General features: G+C 43.5%; 1 protein-coding gene across 4 annotated transcripts in view; it reads left to right on the top strand.

Annotated features, from left to right (window-relative positions):
* CLTC (clathrin heavy chain) overlaps nucleotides 1–18,128 on the top strand; it is a 30,105-nt gene that overhangs the window by 3,869 nt on the left and 8,108 nt on the right. For 2 of the 4 annotated variants that reach the window (XM_015646680.3, XM_015646682.2), the window contains exons 2-25: nucleotides 3,767–3,974; nucleotides 6,073–6,341; nucleotides 6,654–6,815; nucleotides 7,571–7,684; nucleotides 8,057–8,230; nucleotides 8,829–9,026; nucleotides 9,671–9,871; nucleotides 10,443–10,595; nucleotides 10,897–11,019; nucleotides 11,194–11,331; nucleotides 11,421–11,585; nucleotides 11,677–11,857; nucleotides 12,204–12,367; nucleotides 13,299–13,310; nucleotides 14,017–14,142; nucleotides 14,713–14,855; nucleotides 15,236–15,470; nucleotides 15,773–15,895; nucleotides 15,990–16,135; nucleotides 16,278–16,461; nucleotides 16,750–16,942; nucleotides 17,366–17,523; nucleotides 17,700–17,864; nucleotides 17,952–18,059. In XM_015646680.3, the coding sequence (XP_015502166.1) occupies nucleotides 3,767–3,974; nucleotides 6,073–6,341; nucleotides 6,654–6,815; nucleotides 7,571–7,684; nucleotides 8,057–8,230; nucleotides 8,829–9,026; nucleotides 9,671–9,871; nucleotides 10,443–10,595; nucleotides 10,897–11,019; nucleotides 11,194–11,331; nucleotides 11,421–11,585; nucleotides 11,677–11,857; nucleotides 12,204–12,367; nucleotides 13,299–13,310; nucleotides 14,017–14,142; nucleotides 14,713–14,855; nucleotides 15,236–15,470; nucleotides 15,773–15,895; nucleotides 15,990–16,135; nucleotides 16,278–16,461; nucleotides 16,750–16,942; nucleotides 17,366–17,523; nucleotides 17,700–17,864; nucleotides 17,952–18,059 (3,843 nt within the window). The remainder of the gene's footprint in view (nucleotides 1–3,766; nucleotides 3,975–6,072; nucleotides 6,342–6,653; nucleotides 6,816–7,570; nucleotides 7,685–8,056; nucleotides 8,231–8,828; nucleotides 9,027–9,670; nucleotides 9,872–10,442; nucleotides 10,596–10,896; nucleotides 11,020–11,193; nucleotides 11,332–11,420; nucleotides 11,586–11,676; nucleotides 11,858–12,203; nucleotides 12,368–13,298; nucleotides 13,311–14,016; nucleotides 14,143–14,712; nucleotides 14,856–15,235; nucleotides 15,471–15,772; nucleotides 15,896–15,989; nucleotides 16,136–16,277; nucleotides 16,462–16,749; nucleotides 16,943–17,365; nucleotides 17,524–17,699; nucleotides 17,865–17,951; nucleotides 18,060–18,128) is intronic. The other 2 variants (XM_015646681.1, XM_015646683.1) reach the window with 1 other exon arrangement.

Genomic DNA, 18,128 nt, shown 5'->3' on the forward strand with positions numbered 1-18,128 from the left:
ATTGGAGCCTCAGCCAAAGATAAGGAATGGGATTCAGTGGTGGAATTGAAGCAGTCCCACAGCATGTCTGGGGCTGGTGAGAGCGGGTGGTGCCTCGCTCTGCTGAGGGTGAGGCAGAAAATAGGAAGGATATAGAAATACAAGAGCTCTTGAATGTTGGAGAGGTCCCTTATCTGTTGAAAACACGACTTCCTAGCCTGTCACAAACTGGAACTCTTACCTTGCACTGGTAAATATGAAGTACTTTGCCATGGACCAGCTGTGGGACTCTCAGAACTGCAGGCAATAACTAAGAGAGCATCACAAACACAAATGGTTTTGTGTTACTTAAGTTTGCTTCTCTGAATTTTCATGTATGCAATTAAAAGAGCAGCTGAAGTGTTGCCTGGTGTCTGCCTTGGTCAATCAAAGCCTAGGAAAGCACGGCCTGGGATAGAGCTAATATGACTCACTGCACACTGACGTGCTTCTTAAAAATAAATGGGAATTTTCCAGTTTAATGGCGTTCTCCAGCTATGTGATTTCTAGCAGCATGTAGATAAGGAGTCTCTGGGCAGGGGCTGAGCAGCTGCTTGTGGCCACAAGAGCAGTGGTTATATCCTGTTGAGTGTGAGTCGAGGTGAAATGTGTACTCAGCATTTCCGTGCCCTTCCTCGTAGGCAAGGAGAAATTATCTGACAGCTAAGCAGACTGTCACAAGAAAGGGAACATTACAGGAAGGGGTCAACAAAGAGATTCCTGTCAGCAGTTTTACCATTCAGTTTGATGTCCCATACATGTGACAACTTCTCTGGCTAAGTTACCAAGAATGCACTTAAATTATCTTCCAGTGAAAAAATAATTCTGGTAATCAGACATTGCCTTACTACATTACAATGACTCACATCTCGGTGCTGCTCAGATAAATGCCATCACAGCATTCCATGGTTCAGCAGAGCCTGCAAGTGACTGAAGTATCTGATCTTGGGTGAGATGAGTCCTTTGAGGCAACATCTCAGCTGAGCACAAGACTTGCTGCTGTCCCTGACAATCTGTTTCATGGTTCCACTCTGCTGGAGCAGTTATTTCACAGAACACTTTATTCCTAACAGGAGTCTGGTGTAACTGATCTTTCCAGCAAATGGTGGTGTAAAATAACTCGAACTGTAAATCAGTTGCCCAAGCACAATTAGCAAGTTCTGCTTTCATATCTTCTTGAAAGCCAAGGAAGTGGGGCTTGTAGTAAAATGTAGCAATGTCTTAAATTCCTTTTTTTTTTTGTTTTTTTTTTTGTTTATGAATCAATGAAATGTAGCGGACTGAGTGTAACATTAAATATTTGGAGGTTTTTCCCTTTGTAGTAAAGAGAAGAAGAGGTAGAAAATCTGCCAAAAGCCCCTGTATTCATTTAGTTGTAGTTCAACTCCTGAGTTTGTACATGGCATAGTATTGAAATTTTCAGAATAAAAGCCTTCAAAGAAATATTTGCCATCATGTTTCCTAACACTAATCTTCATCTCTGTTTGCTTTGCTTAGCTTTATAAACATGCCTGCCTCACTCATCTGAACTTCAGCCTGTTTGGGCAGGAAAACAACCTATATTCCAGGGAATGATCTCTGCTCAGGAGTCCTGCTCAGCCAAGAAATTCACTGTTGGCTTTACCAGCTGGGCAAGGAAGTGCCAGTCTTGGTGGGCGATGCTCTTGTGTAACCAAACACAGAGATTGTCACCGTCAGAGTCAACTTCCTGAGCCTTGAAGCAGATGTGGTTCATACACTTGGTTTGCTAAGATGAAAGTTGAAATGTTGGCAGAAGGAGTTTGTGTACTTAGAGACCTTGCTGATGGTTGTACCTGCATCAGGAAACTTCTCCAGGCTTTCTTCAGAGCTCCTGTGCCAGTCTTCTAAATCTTTGCAAAGACATACCTCACTTTTGATAACAGGAATGTAAAAAGTCTCCCATCTCCCACCTGGGCTCAGTGCCTCAGACCTGGCACTAGCAGATGGCAGTTTGCTGGTGATTAAGGTAAATCTGTCTTGCAATATCCAAGCACCTTTGATGTGGTGGTTTTGTCTAGACCTCCCTAAGAGGTCCTGCCATCTGCTCGGACTTGCTGCTCTGATTTGTTCTGTCGACAACCTTTGAGTGTAGTGCTGTGAGTTATTGCCAGGCAGAGTGCTTAGCTCTCTGCAGCTGCCCCCTCTACCAAATTAGCAAGGAAATTTAGTGCTTGATAAATGATTTGGCACTTGTTAAGCCTGCAGCCATAGCAAAAGGAAATGCCACGTCTCAGTAAGTCACTTCAGCTCTACCAGATCAAACTCCCACATCTTCAAACCTTCCCTCCCTTCAGGGATGTGATTGTATTGTGTTTAACCCTGCCTAGCTCATGTGCAATGCCAGAGTGCCAGGTCTAGAGGACACTGCTCAAAGCGTGAAAGGGACTTTTGAGCTTGAATCTGAAATCTTCTGCATGGCTGGAGAATGTGTGGTCAGGTTCTGTGAAGCTGGACCTCAAACACTCACTTAAATCTGAGTAAAAGAGTTCTGACCTGTCAAGGAGTTAGGGTTGGATTTTTATTTTTTTTAATAGATGTCAAATGCTGTCACCTGCAAGTTCCCTGGCTTTATTGTCAAAATATTCTCTGTGTAATCTAGATCATCCATCCAAGTGACTTCTGTGAAGCTTGTTCTGTTAACTTGCTGTGCCACAGCTCAGATACTTGTTCCTCACATGTGCTGTTGGAGAGCCTGGGCAAAGGGGAAGTGGAGTAAAACCCTCTTTATCAGGAACTGCAAACAGGCAGGAGCTGAGCAGCTGGGGCATGGCCTCCTTGGAGCTGGTGCAGAGCACAGCTGATAAGAGCTGAGTTCCAAACCAGCATAATCAACCTAAAATGGCTTTGAAGGTCTCGCCCTTCTTGGGACATCTTGGGCTTGAAGGTCTTCCAGGAAGAAAAATATCAGAATATTAGAGCTGGTAGTTCTTCTAATAGTAGAAAACTTGAGTTCTTAAGGTGTGGACAAGCTGGATATCTGTCTGATATGACCATGATTACATTTTTGCTGTTAAAAATGCAATAAACTTTGTTTCCCTACTGCCATCCTCCTCATACAGCAGCTTTGCAAAAATGATGTTAACTGCTTTGTTGCAAGCGACAAGAAACGTAATTTAAAGGTGGGTATTGAAAGGCTTAGGGGGAGCAGGCTGTGGCTCAGAGAAGGAAGTGGTTTATTGATAACTTCTGTGTTAAGCAGGGCAGTGGCTGAGCCATTGCTGATTCCAGTAGTGCCCAGCTCTGCCTCCTGCTGCGAGACAGGCCTGGGCTAATTGCTAGACAAGCAGCTTTTTTTAGCTCCACAAGGATAAAGATAAAGCTCAGACACCTCACGTGTGATGTTAAGCTTGAAATAGTGATAGCTGTCAAACCCAGTGGATGAGTTCAGGGAGGAAAGCTGGTGAGAGTGAGGACTGAAGCTGCAGGTCCAGTATGGCGAGTTCAGTGTGCTTTAAACCATGTGAGGGGGCTCAAAGATTGAGTTCTTAATGGTTAAGTTGTAAAAGGTCCTTGAAGACAAGATACCAAATGCTTGAATGCTTCTCCAGGAAGCCTGCTGGGCTTAGTTGAAATTGTGCAACACTGTGTGTCGTGCAGGTTTGGGGCAGCATGGCTGTTCTGTCACAAACAAAAAGGCAAAGTCTGATATTTCCTGTGACATTCACAGAAGCTGTTTGTGGCTATACCAAGGTAATAACAATGTTAAACCTTTTTTTTTCTCTTCCAGCTCCAAAATCTGGGCATCAACCCAGCAAACATTGGGTTCAGCACTCTGACAATGGAGTCTGACAAATTCATCTGCATCAGAGAGAAAGTAGGAGAACAGGCTCAAGTGGTGATCATTGACATGAATGACCCCAGCAACCCAATCCGAAGACCAATTTCAGCTGACAGTGCTATCATGAACCCTGCCAGTAAAGTCATTGCATTAAAAGGTATGAAGTCCTGATAAAGGGCTGTTTGGAGTGGATGGAGAGCTTTCTGTAGAACTAGTTTGTGAGTGACTGAGGTCTCCCAGGTAATTTATGTGGGAGGATCCTGTAGCAACTTCCCACAGCTTAATGGGAGCTTAAGTTGAATGCATTTTCAGTTCTTCTGGAGGCAGCTGGGCAGAGAGCTTCAGCTGAGGCTTCCTGCCATTTTGCTGATCATTAGGATGAGCTTTTTTCTTCAGTCCAAATGCTTGCAGCTTCTGAGCAGGGGGAGCTGGAAGCCAAGTGTGGGCTTGAAGGAATTAAAGAGGGAGGTGAGACCTGGTATAAGAGTATAAGGTCTATCAATTAAACCTTTCCTTATAGACAGGAAAACTAAGGTTGGGAAGTGGGGACAAATATTCCTGAAGGCCTCAGTTTGACCTTGCTGAAAGAGACCAGTGCATATTTATTATATCAGTCAGTGATAAGAGGAGTAGAACTATGCAGGGAAGACTTGTGTGCTGAAGGAAGTAACAAGGTCAGCCAGCTTGGTATCTCTGATGTTACAGAGAATAAGCATTCCTCTGGAGTCTCCAGAAATGTCCATCTCTTCCCCTCAGAGGCCCAAAAAGCCTTCAGTGCAGTCATTCTAGAAATGCATGTATTGCTAATGGAAAGATTTGTATGTATCCAATGTTACCTTACTTTGACTTTAATACTGTGCTACTGTTTTGTCACAACTTTAATGCTTTCTTGTGTGTGCAGATGGTGAGTTACTTCAATTGACTGTACCTAGTACCTGTTGTGTCTTATGACAAGAAAAAGCAGAATAAAATGGCTCAGAGTGATGGTGCACATGGCTGAACAGTGGTGTTTAAACAACCGAAGGCTTAAAACTCAGAGGTTTTTCATGCCCTCCCAAACAAAGGAGCCCTTAAGGTTCCAAAAAATTAATCCACTCAAGAACCCAAAGTGTACTTAAATCACTGGGATCTTGATACTGAGCTTTTTATGAACACCACGGACCCTTTTGACTCAAGTTTAGATTTTGCCTTGTAATTTACCTTGCCTAGCATGTAGGAATGTGTTACCTGAATGTCCTCTCCCTTGACCCCAAAGCTCCAGCTGCACTCACTAGGTGTGGAAACAAACTGCTGCCTGTAGCCTGAGTAACTCTGTAGTAGAGAGATTTCTCCAAGTTCTGGAGAAACTCCTGACTCAGCATCTTGCATCAATTGCTGAACTAATGGCTTCGGACTAGAGCAGTCCTTGGTGAGTGCAGGCACTTGCCCCTGTGGCACCCTGACTTCCTCAAGCTGGGCTACAGTTAGTAACTGTAGCAGATATTCTGGCCTGCATCCAGTTTTGTGCTATTTTTTTTTTTTCCTGTCCCTCCTGAGCCACACTTGTGTGTGCCTAAATAATTCTCTACTATAAGTATTAGAACTAGTCAGAACCTTTCTTATCTTCTCAACAGGAAGTAATAAGTTCTTAGGCCATTGTATTATAAAAACTGGTAGAAATGACTGCAGGTGGCTGTTCAGGATGTTTGTATGCACCATTCTATATGATTTGGAGAACTTTTCCTCTTGCCTTCTAGAGCTTGTGTTGGTCACTAGATTCCTTCCCTTGCACAGTTCCTGTCAGTCTGGTTTGCAGTCAGTAGCTGTGTATCCCATTAGTGCAACCCCAAGGTTTTGGTTAATTAGCCTGAATTACAAAAGCCCTCTGCCAGCCTGGCTGTTCCATGTTGTGCCCTTTTAATACTTAAAACAGATGTGGACATAGTTTTTAGTGCCACTGGCATAGCTTCCCTCACAACTCCAAAGAGCCTCAGCATGATTGTAACCTGGTTTTGATGTATGTGAAGTATCCTCCAACCCCTTTGTGTGGCTGAAGCTTTTGTCTCCTACCAACCCATTCTCCGCATCTGTTTGACTGCTCAGTAGTGGCAAATGGGTAAAATCAGCCCTAGGAGTGTGGTCTGGTTCAAAGTGAAAGCTGTCCCTGAAGGTCTGCCAGTGTAGAACAGCTTTTTCTTGAAGGAAGTCCCCAGGGTTTAATGTCCTAGTGCAGCTCTTTTGCTTTGTCACGTGGCTAACAACACTGTGTCTTCTAGCTGGGAAAACGCTGCAAATCTTTAACATTGAGATGAAGAGCAAGATGAAGGCTCACACCATGACAGATGATGTCACCTTCTGGAAGTGGATCTCTCTGAACACTGTTGCCCTTGTGACGGATAATGCAGTTTACCACTGGAGCATGGAGGGGGAGTCCCAGCCCGTGAAGATGTTTGATCGCCACTCCAGCCTTGCTGGCTGCCAGATCATCAACTACAGGACTGATGCCAAGCAGAAATGGCTCTTGCTGACTGGAATATCTGCACAGGTACTTTACCTCCAGGAAGGTGTGGAAACCCCAGAGCTTGGGTTGTTGTCTCCTTCTACAGGAACAGGACTGATCTGTTTGTTTTATTAAATGTAAATGCTTGCCTCAATCTTCAAATAACAAACTTAAGTGTAACTGAACATCTCACATTAATATAATTGGATTTGTAATGATATAAACACTAGTGCAAGGTTAAGAGTCTGAAGTGATGCTGTTGTAAGAGGAAACTTGAAATGGCAGCATATTGACCAATATTAATGAAATCACTGTCTCAGTGCCTGCTTTTCCTGACACTTGTTCTTTTTTGCATAGCAAAACCGTGTAGTGGGAGCAATGCAGCTGTACTCTGTGGACAGAAAAGTGTCTCAGCCCATCGAGGGGCATGCAGCCAGCTTTGCACAGTTCAAGATGGAAGGGAATGCTGAAGAATCCACTCTCTTCTGTTTTGCAGTAAGAGGGCAAGCTGGGGGTAAGGTAAGGCTTGATTCTAAATATACTGTAATCTTCAGTGACTCACCCTGGTTCTCTGCTTCCAGGAGAACAAGTGGTTTAATGCAAAAAGTTGCATTTAAGGAAGAAAGTGAAGGACTGTGTCAGTCTGGATATGACATATGGTGCATGCAGAGCTTGGACTACCTGGTGTAGCAAGAATCTGTGAGTGGAGAAGTTAAGTGGCATGTCATGACCAGCCTAATTAGCTGCTTGAAACATGTGACTCAGCTTCACAGGCTAAGCTTGAGGGAAAAGCTGTTGTAATCTTTCTTTGATGCTGATCCCTGATATCAGACTCAACTAATTTCTAAATTATTGGATGAAAATTAAAAAAGAAGCAATCATGTTGCAAGGCTACTTAGTGGTCCAATGCCAATGCTGGAATTACATGAGTTACAGTAAAACCAGAGCTAGATTCAGAGAAACATCTTCAGAACTGTCTCTGCAGAATATGAATCAGGTTAAAAGAGTGCATCTAAAGTAACCTAACTGAATCCTGAAACTCCCAAGTAATTAGAGGTAACTAAAGGTCGTATTTAACTGTTTCCTCCACCTATGGTACATGAACACCTGATGCCGCACCTTCAGCCAGTGAAAACGTTTAGGAAGATTAATGTAGTTTGTCTTTGCATAAACTTGGGATTAAGGCTGAGCAGCAAGAGAATTGCTGTAATTTCATTGTTGAATCTTATTGTTAAATAAATTAGATGCAAGAATTAATCTTATCTCTTGCACAGCTGCATATCATTGAGGTTGGCACACCACCCACTGGGAATCAGCCCTTTCCAAAGAAAGCCGTGGATGTCTTCTTTCCTCCTGAAGCACAAAGTGACTTTCCTGTTGCTATGCAGGTATGACAGCTGCAAACAGCTCTGCAGCTTCTCCTGGTGGATGTGACAGGAGCTGGGAGCCAGCTGTTAATGTGGACCTGAGGGTTGGCCCTAAACTGGTGTGACTGGTGTGTCTGCTGCTCCTGCTTCAGTAGTGGTAGAGGTGGAGACAAGCAGCATTCAAAAGCAGCATGTTCTTATTTATGGAAGAAATATCCATATAGTTTAACTATTTTCCAAACTCTTCAAACATCATTTTGCTGTGATAGTACTCAAGTAAAAATAAAACAGCACTTCTGGCTGTCCTGAAATGGCCCAGCTGTTTGCTGAGTCTCAAAAGCACCAACTCATTAATCTACTGCCAAAACTGAGTAATCTATTTCTGTTTTGCAGATCAGTGACAAGCACGATGTTGTGTTCCTCATAACAAAATATGGCTACATCCACTTGTATGACCTGGAAACTGGCACCTGTATCTACATGAACAGGATCAGTGGAGAGACCATTTTTGTTACTGCACAGCACGAAGCAACAGCTGGAATTATTGGAGTCAACAGAAAGGGACAAGTAAGGAAACTTGGCCTGGAAGCCACTTCTTTAGTAATCCCACTGGCTCTTCATGATAGACTGCAGGGATCATATCCATGTCTAAAAGTTTCCAGAAATGTGAACTTTGAACTCTGCTCAGAACATGTGAGATCTGACAGTGTTGTGAGCCCCAAGATAAATTTGCTGTTCTATCTCCGTACACATCTAACTTAACTACTTTAAACAAGTTACTGACATTGTACAGTCATGCCTTTAGCCCAGGTGGTTTTGGGTGGTGTTGCTTGTTGAGCATGGGGAATACAAAGCAGATGATTTTTTCCTGGTATCCTCTAGGATTGATTACTTGAGACACTGAGTAGGGGTTTTGGAAAGAGCCATTGTATCCCTGTGTTTCTACCTTTGCAAATACCTCAAACTATCAATTGCCTGCTTTGAAGCAGACAATGGATAACATTGGTTCTAACCAGATGTCTTTTTAATAAAATGACAAGTGTGAGTTATCAAAGGATGAAAAACTTTCCATGAATACCATAACTTTTTCCTAGAAGTTAGCTTAGCATTTGGCTCCCTTTTGATATTTGGACTAACTGGAGGTTTCCCCTGGTGGTTTATTCAGGTGCTCTCAGTGTGTGTGGAAGAAGAGAACATCATTCCCTACATCACAAACGTGCTGCAGAATCCTGACCTGGCTCTAAGGATGGCTGTCCGCAACAACCTGGCGGGGGCTGAGGAGCTCTTTGCCAGGAAATTCAATACACTCTTCGCACAAGGGAACTACTCAGAGGCAGCAAAAGTGGCAGCTAATGCCCCAAAGGTAAAGTGTTCAGAACAGCACTGAGCTCTACTGGCTTCAGCTTCTTACTTCAGGAAAGCTCAGTGAACTTTTTAAGTGGCAAGGGCACAATCTTATTGCTGCTCTTGTCCCCAGGTAGTATTTGGTGCTTCACAGGTATCTTGGATGCTGATACTGATGGCAAACTGGATGATCTTAGAGTTTGTAAATCTCATAGAGGAGGGAAGGAATAAATGATGAATTAATGGCTGTGATTCATAATGTTTCTGGTACTCACCTTTACTTCTCCAGTGATGCAAAATAGTGTCTGTGGAAAGACAACCTCTAGCTGAGGCTGCACTTGGAAACAGGGTAAAAAAACCCCAGACTAAAACTAAATTCAGATGAGAGGAGCTTGCTTGGAAGGGCAAGGGTGTCCTAATTCTGAACCTAAATCTGCATTGCTACTGAAATAAATTTAATGGGCTATTATAGCACATATTCTGTCAAAGTATCTCAGTGCCTGAGCTGATGTTCAGCCATATTGCTTCTGACATTCTGGGCTGGCAAAACATAGAAATGCTTGTGACAGCTACGGTGACATTGCCTCCAGCTTCCTGGAGAAGCTCTTGCCAAGCCACAACAGCAGAAAAGAAAATTGAAGTGGATCTCTCTCTCTCTGGCAGGGAATCCTGCGTACTCCAGACACCATACGCCGGTTCCAGAGTGTTCCAGCTCAGCCAGGGCAGACTTCCCCTCTCCTGCAGTATTTTGGCATTCTGCTGGACCAAGGGCAGCTGAACAAGTATGAGTCACTGGAGCTCTGCAGACCAGTGCTCCAGCAGGGCCGCAAGCAGCTCTTGGAAAAATGGTTAAAAGAAGATAAGGTAGGTTTGGGGTCGATACCTTCAGAGCTGTGGGGGGGAAGGAACAGCACTGCCTGACAGCCTCCCCCCTTCCCAGAAGAGCTCGGCTGGGAGCTCAGCAGTGACAGCAAATGTCTGAACAATGGGTGCTTACTCTACCTGTCACTGTGACTCTAGTCACTGCAAGAGAATTGATCAAATACTCAGCTTCACTCATTCTACATTTAAAATCACAGCAGGATGTGCAGAGCGTGGAAAGCTCTGAGCTGCTGCTGGCCTTTGCCAGCTCCTCTGGATATTGACTGCAAGTGCTTTGAGCCGTGGTTACATCTGTGTAATTATTTGAAGAAACACGCTGATAGAATGTGTTACCCTGTTCTTCCTGGCTCTGAAAATTCCTTTGACTGGTGTAGAACAGCCTGGGGAGCTGAGGCTGCTAGATTCCTGCTGGGAGAGTCAGCTGAGGCTACCAAGCTGGGCCTTAACTTTTTAAAGCGAAGTCCAAAAGGAAGATGAGGGAGGAAGAGGGTGGGCAGTGCATCTCAGCATGGCACTGTCAGGGTGGGCTGACTGCATTTGTGTTTCTGAACAGCTGGAGTGCTCGGAGGAGCTGGGAGACCTTGTGAAATCTGTAGATCCTACGCTAGCACTTAGTGTCTATCTGAGAGCCAACGTTCCAAACAAGGTCATCCAGTGTTTTGCTGAAACAGGACAAGTCCAGAAGATTGTTTTGTATGCTAAGAAGGTGAGAGAAGATTAAATTGCTGTATCTATCCTGTGTTAAATAATTACAAGTGTATTATTACAAGTAGCTAGAAGTAACTGTGGGGGAATCTGAGTGCCTGTATAGTATTTACTTTTGCTTCAAGTTTTTTGTGAATAGTTACTGCTAGACTTCTACAATAGGCTACATGGGTCTTTTCCTACTTCCCCATGTAGCCTATTCCAAAAGAGGAAATTCTGGCTGGTTATGTAATCTCCTGACAGTAGCTTTTAACAAAGTGTGTGTGCTCTTGCTGAGTTCTCACTTTTCATCATCTTTTCAGGTCGGATATACTCCAGACTGGATTTTTTTGCTGAGGAATGTAATGAGAATCAGCCCTGATCAAGGACAGCAGTTTGCACAAATGCTTGTTCAAGATGAAGAGCCTCTTGCAGATATAACACAGGTAAATAACTTTATTGCTATCAAATGTTAACTTCAGAGCATTAAATTGGTAAGAGGAGCCCTACTTGAACCATCAGAGCAGTGAGTTTGGATTTAGCTATGGAAGCTGCATTGATGCTTAAATATACTTCCAGTTCCTAATCAAAAACCTAAATTTCTTCCCTTTTTTTTGCAGATTGTGGATGTCTTTATGGAATATAATTTAATCCAGCAATGTACAGCCTTTCTGCTGGATGCACTGAAGAATAATCGTCCCTCAGAAGGTCCCCTGCAAACACGTTTACTTGAGATGAACCTCATGCACGCGCCTCAGGTACGTGCTCAGAGTTCCTGGAGCTGGACGTGGCAAACACTGGTGATAGTGCTCAGGACCTGAGTGAAAATGCTCCATATTCCTTCTAGGTTGCAGATGCCATCCTGGGAAACCAAATGTTTACTCACTATGACCGGGCTCACATAGCTCAGCTGTGTGAGAAGGCTGGTTTGCTGCAGAGAGCACTCGAGCACTTCACAGACCTGTACGACATCAAGCGTGCAGTAGTTCACACTCACCTCCTCAATCCTGAGGTAAGGCACCAAACACCTCCTGCATCTGCAAGTCTAGCCTTTAATAACTGCTGTTCTGCTCAGCTCTAAAATGCCCTGTGTGTCTTTGCAGTGGTTAGTGAATTATTTTGGGTCCTTATCAGTAGAAGACTCTCTGGAGTGTCTGCGTGCGATGTTGTCCGCTAACATCCGTCAGAACCTGCAGATCTGTGTCCAGGTAGCTTCCAAATACCATGAACAGCTGTCAACACAGTCACTCATTGAGCTCTTTGAGTCCTTCAAGAGCTTTGAAGGTAAGTCTATTTCTACCAGAGGAGCTGGTACTCACCTCGTTAGAGGTGTGTGTGCATGAAGGACTGTCTGCTGAAATGTAGAAGGCCATAATGAACTTAAGTAATTAGGCCTCAAACTGTCTTGAAACAGATTTAAACCTTAAAGTTTCCTCGTTTAGGATGGATACCACTATTCAGTTGCAAAATTTGTTTTTCTGAAATCCTAGAAAATGTTTGGAGCTGTAGAAAAACCCAGAATGCTGGCCTTTTGCCTTTGTCCAAAATGGGTGTCTTAAATTTCTGTAGCCTTTGAGATTTGTACTTTAAAACAATACCAGCAATTAATGTATTGACTGTTTCTCTCCAGGTTTGTTTTATTTTCTGGGCTCCATTGTAAACTTCAGCCAGGATCCAGATGTGCACTTCAAGTACATTCAAGCTGCATGCAAGACAGGACAAATTAAAGAAGTGGAAAGAATCTGCAGGGAAAGTAACTGCTATGATCCAGAACGTGTTAAAAACTTCCTCAAGGTAATGTTTGAGTAACACTGGACTGTCTGGGGCTGTTTGGGGTTCTGATAAAACACGATGTGTCATTAGTGAAATGAGGCAGCTCTGTGAAAATAGATGAGTTTTAACCTTTGCACTTAAGGATCCAAGTGTCCTCAAACCAGAGGTATCTGCCATGTTGACAGTGCCTCTTAATGAAGTGTGAACCTGGAATATTGTCTAAAAAATGAGAATGCCAGGTCAGTTCCTCTCTAGTCTTAGTAAGGTTAATCTGGCTTTAACCCTTTACCTTTAGAAAATGCACCAGCTTGCCTAGAACTTTTTAAAAATGTCTGCTATAAAATAGGAAACAGTTTACTTAACTTGAGGACACCCATTGTGCCAAATGAGTTGATAACTTAATGCTTATTTACAGTGTAATCAACTCCAACAGAAACAACAGATGAATAGAGCCAGTTAATTCCATAAATGCTTTCAGGTTCAAGGCTGATCTGTCTTACTCCTACACACTGAAATTTCAGCCAGGTGAGCCATGGTTTAGCTCAGCTGGGAGAAGCCAGTCAGTGAGAATATATGCTGACTGATCCAGAGCATTGCTGGAGAGTAGGAAAAGATGATGTGCTCAAAGTTCAGATTCTGTAGTCGTAGTACTGAGCTTATTGACAAGCACAACACTCTGAGAAATACCTGAGGAACTGTGTGGGAGGGGAAAACTTTATCTGGGAACATTTCCTGCCTTCATGTTTGTTGGTTACATAGCATAGTCTTAGATTTTGCTGATCATATCTGAAGATGGCAAAACTCTTCCCAAGAGAATTCTCTAAAACTAACCTGGTGTCACCGAGGTGTAAGGTATGTAATTTGATCAAGCCACCTAAGATATGTTATCAAGCTGTCAAATTCCTGATGAAAGTTATTGTTTTTTGTGCTGTTCCATGTCTGGAATGTGCAGGACATGTACCAGGTAAATCTCCCAGTACAGGCCTCCCTGTGTAAAGTCCTTAAGTGTAATTTATATGTAGGATTATATTCTGGGATGTGCATGTTGGAATAAGTGATCTGAAATATGCATCCGGAATACTGTCTGCCACATAGACTAAGCTTCTGTACTGTAACCATTGTAACCTTATGCTGAAAGTTGGAATGCTTTTAGATAATTAATCTGGTAAGCAATTTAAGTATTGAGCTTAATTCTTACTGTTCTCTAAATCCATAGTTAGGAGGTATCACAAGACACATGGCACTCAAAGTCAATTCTGTATATAAGTTTTACATTTTGAACCACAACTTAATCTAGTCTTGGTTAAATTTCTTTTGAAATCCCAGAGTGCTAATCCTGCACACCAAACACCAGTGGCAACTAAAAATATTCTCCATAGCCTAGGCTTGTACTAGTTGTATTGTGTTGTAAAACTCTGTAGAGTCTGCCATGCAAAAGAGCAGGGTTAAACTCCAAAAAGCTTCTTGCTCCTCACGCCCTGCAGTGGGTGTGAGTGCTCCCACTTGCTACATATTGCAAACAATTAGCTGAACAACAAGCTGTCATCATTTGGTTGACTGTTGAGTTTTGGCTTTCCAAATTCAGCTGCTTTGACAGTTTAAGTGACTGTATTATTTGTCTGCTTAAATTTAAGAGCAAAACCAAATTACTAAAGCTCTTCTCTTTCTAGGAAGCTAAACTCACTGACCAGCTGCCTCTCATTATTGTGTGTGACCGCTTTGACTTTGTCCACGACTTGGTGCTGTATTTGTATAGAAATAATCTCCAAAAATATATTGAGATTTATGTACAGAAGGTAGGTGACAACTTGTCCCTTGGTTCAGTGAGTCAAACTGATCAATCTTTACAGTATTATATACAACTAAGGCATCATGTTTAAGTATTCTGCAAACAGCTTTGTACCTGAGACTGACATTTAAGTGATTATTAGTGGCCTCCAGTAAATCAGCCCTGATGTGAGTCAGATCTGATTCTTCAGTCAGGTTAAGCAGTAACTCCCACTCATGTGCCACTTGAAGGAGGAAGACTTGGTAGAATAACTTTGGAGTTGTTGGGGTGATTTTAAGTCTTGACATTTTGAGAGGTGGGAGGAGGGGAAATTTTCCTTTTAACTTCCTGCAGGGACAGAGTGGATTGCTCAGGAGCTCTTCCTGTGGGAGCTAAGTGAGCCACTGGGCTGGGGTGGGAGCACCTGTTGACTGAAGAATCGACTTGTAAGCTTGCTCAGAGCCTCAGGAGGCTGGGAGTAAAGGCAGGAAGATGGGGTCAATCTTGACAAGTGGCCTTCATGTGGAGTTCTGGGGATAAATATTGCCTGCCATTGTTCCCTGACAACACCCTGACCTCTTTAAATGCTCCTGTGTAGGTGAATCCAAGCCGTCTGCCAGTTGTTATTGGGGGACTGCTTGATGTGGATTGCTCTGAAGACGTGATAAAGAATCTCATCCTTGTAGTGAGAGGTCAATTTTCAACTGATGAACTTGTTGCAGAGGTTGAGAAAAGAAACAGGTATTAAACTTCTACAAGTCTCTTACTAGTTCCCAGTCTAGCAGTGTTTGCTGCTCAGCCATCAGTTCATGATGTCACATTTAGCAGTGTCACACAGCTAAAGCTGGTACTGACACAAGCAAAAGCTGCCACTGGGTGAAAACCAGCTCTCATTCATGGCTGATGAGGGGATCTCTTGAAATAACTTTGGTGTGTTTTCTTCATAGTGTCAGAAAGTTACACCATTATAATAATGAATCAAAATGTAGGTTAAAACAGAGCACTGTAACTCTGGTTTAGTTCCTGACTATCCTACACCAAGACTGGCTTCCAGAGTGTAGAAATTATGCAATTAGATATTTACTTACTCAACCTCTAACATGCAAATCACTTCCTTCTAGGCTGAAGCTGCTTCTGCCCTGGCTGGAAGCAAGAATTCACGAGGGCTGTGAGGAGCCTGCCACTCACAATGCACTGGCCAAGATATACATTGACAGCAACAACAACCCAGAGAGATTCCTGCGTGAGAATCCCTACTATGACAGTCGTGTTGTTGGCAAGTACTGTGAGAAGAGGGACCCTCACCTGGCCTGTGTGGCTTACGAGCGTGGACAGTGCGATCTGGAGCTGATTAATGTATGTATGCCCAGGCAGCTGCCTCGGGATTGACTTCTGACATCAGTGGCATGGGGTACATAGAAAGCTTTACAAGAGCATGTATTTCCTAAAATGTATTAAGCTGGGAAGTGGATGCTTCTAACACAGACTATGCAACTTATTGAGAAATGGGAAGCTCTCCTGCCCATCCTAAAATGGGAAGTTAATGAATTATCAAAGGCTGAGATTTCTAGTCTGCCCCTCAGTTCAGAGTTATGGTACAATTATCTGTAGGCTCCATAGCTGTGCCTTCCCTCTGAGCAAGCTGTGCCTTTCTCCAGGTGTGCAATGAGAACTCCCTCTTCAAGAGTCTCTCCCGCTACTTAGTTCGTCGTAAGGACCCCGAGCTCTGGGCCAGTGTGCTACTGGAAAGCAACCCCTACAGAAGACCCCTGATTGACCAGGTACAACTGGCAGGACATTCACAGCCTTGCCTGTCCTAACTGGATTTGCAGAACCTGACATCACTCATTGTCCATGCCTTGAATCTGCCTGCAGGTTGTCCAGACTGCGCTGTCAGAGACCCAGGACCCCGAGGAAGTGTCTGTCACTGTGAAGGCCTTCATGACTGCAGATCTTCCCAATGAACTCATTGAACTGCTGGAGAAAATAGTTCTGGATAATTCAGTGTTCAGTGAGCACAGGTGTGTGAAATGAAAACTAAGCCACAGGAAACTTGGAGTTATTGCTGTAATGTGAAACAGCAAATAAACTAATACCTTCCCTAGGGGAGAAGGTGAATTTCTTGGTCATTATTTGATAAGTACTATTTCTTTCCCTCTTCAGGAATCTGCAGAACCTTCTCATCCTTACAGCTATCAAGGCTGACCGCACCCGTGTCATGGAGTACATCAATCGCCTGGATAACTATGATGCCCCTGATATAGCCAATATTGCTATCAGCAATGAGCTTTTTGAGGAGGCATTTGCTATCTTCAGGAAGTTTGATGTCAACACATCAGCTGTACAGGTATCTTCAATTCTTAGGTTGTAAAAACTCCCTGTGCATCCCCACACAAGGACTTTGCTGGTGACTTTAGTGCTTAACACCAATTAGCAAATTGCCCAAAGCTGCTCAGTGTCTCATGAAGCAGAACAAAACTGAAACTTTAAAATCACTCATGCTGTGTGGGTTGTATGGAGTTAGTCCCTCTTTTAAAAGCTGTGGCTCCATTGAGGAACTGACATAAACCACAGCATAGTGTGTTGTAAAAGTGGCCTTTATGAGAGTGGCTGATGATGGTTATCCTTTTCCCAGGTGTTGATAGAGCACATTGGGAACCTGGACCGTGCGTATGAGTTCGCTGAGCGCTGCAATGAACCTGCAGTGTGGAGCCAGCTGGCCAAAGCACAGCTCCAGAAGGGGATGGTAAAGGAAGCAATTGACTCCTACATTAAAGCAGATGATCCTTCCTCATACATGGAAGTTGTTCAAGCTGCTAATGCCAGTGGTATGATTAAGTTTTCTTTACATCTTGGCTGTTGATGTTGCTCAGCTCTTTTGCCTGGTCTGCTCAAACTGCAGTTCTGCCAGACCTGTGTCTTGATGCAGGTAGAGGAATCTGGCCCTTCAAGAACTGCTCTAAATAAGAATGGAAAAATATAGTGTATTCCATCTCCAGATAACCAGTGGCCTATAATTTCCTGCTTCAGCTAGCTGGAGACTTCTTTTAGAGCCTTTGTATGAAGTTAAATAAGATTTTAGTTAGATCCATTCTGAGATGATTTGATTAATGCATAATGAGCAGTGTGAAGGTTGTTGATTCTTGGGGAATAGCTGTAGAAATATGTCAAAATTAGGTTCAGCTGATTGTTTAACTTAAGCACAAGTGTCCCTAGTGGTAGGAAATAAACATTCTAAACTCCTTCCATAGGAAATTGGGAAGAACTGGTGAAGTATCTGCAGATGGCACGCAAGAAGGCCCGGGAGTCGTACGTGGAAACAGAATTAATCTTTGCTCTTGCTAAAACAAACCGCCTGGCAGAGCTGGAGGAGTTCATCAATGGTCCCAACAACGCACATATCCAGCAGGTGAGTGAGACTTTGTTTTGCTGACTCACAGAGGGCTGTTGGGAATTCTGTCTCTTTGGATATCCATGTAGATCTTGGCCGTTAAATCCATTTTGACAAGGGCTTGAATGCCACACATTTAATGTAAGCCACTGGCTGAAAATGTGCAGGAATAACCTGGCTGTGCTCTACCCCAGGTTGGTGATCGCTGCTATGATGAGAAGATGTATGAAGCAGCCAAGCTGTTGTACAACAACGTGTCCAACTTTGGCCGTTTGGCCTCGACCTTAGTGCACCTCGGCGAGTACCAGGCAGCCGTGGATGGCGCTCGGAAAGCCAACAGCACCCGCACGTGGAAAGAGGTGAATTTATCAGTTCTGAGGTCAAGGACTTCAAAGCTTCTGTTCAGAAGCCTTGATTATAAGCAGTAACACAACTCTCAATTCCAGGTCTGCTTTGCTTGTGTGGATGGAAAAGAATTCCGCCTGGCTCAGATGTGTGGGCTCCATATTGTAGTGCATGCAGATGAGCTGGAAGAGCTAATCAACTATTACCAGGTAATTAAGCTGACTCCTGTTGTATAGGCAGTTCTGTCATGGCAATCCTGTCAAAATCTGGGATTCTGA

This window comes from Parus major, chromosome 19 (genome assembly GCF_001522545.3).
Source record: "Parus major isolate Abel chromosome 19, Parus_major1.1, whole genome shotgun sequence".
NCBI classification, from domain to species: domain Eukaryota; kingdom Metazoa; phylum Chordata; class Aves; order Passeriformes; family Paridae; genus Parus; species Parus major.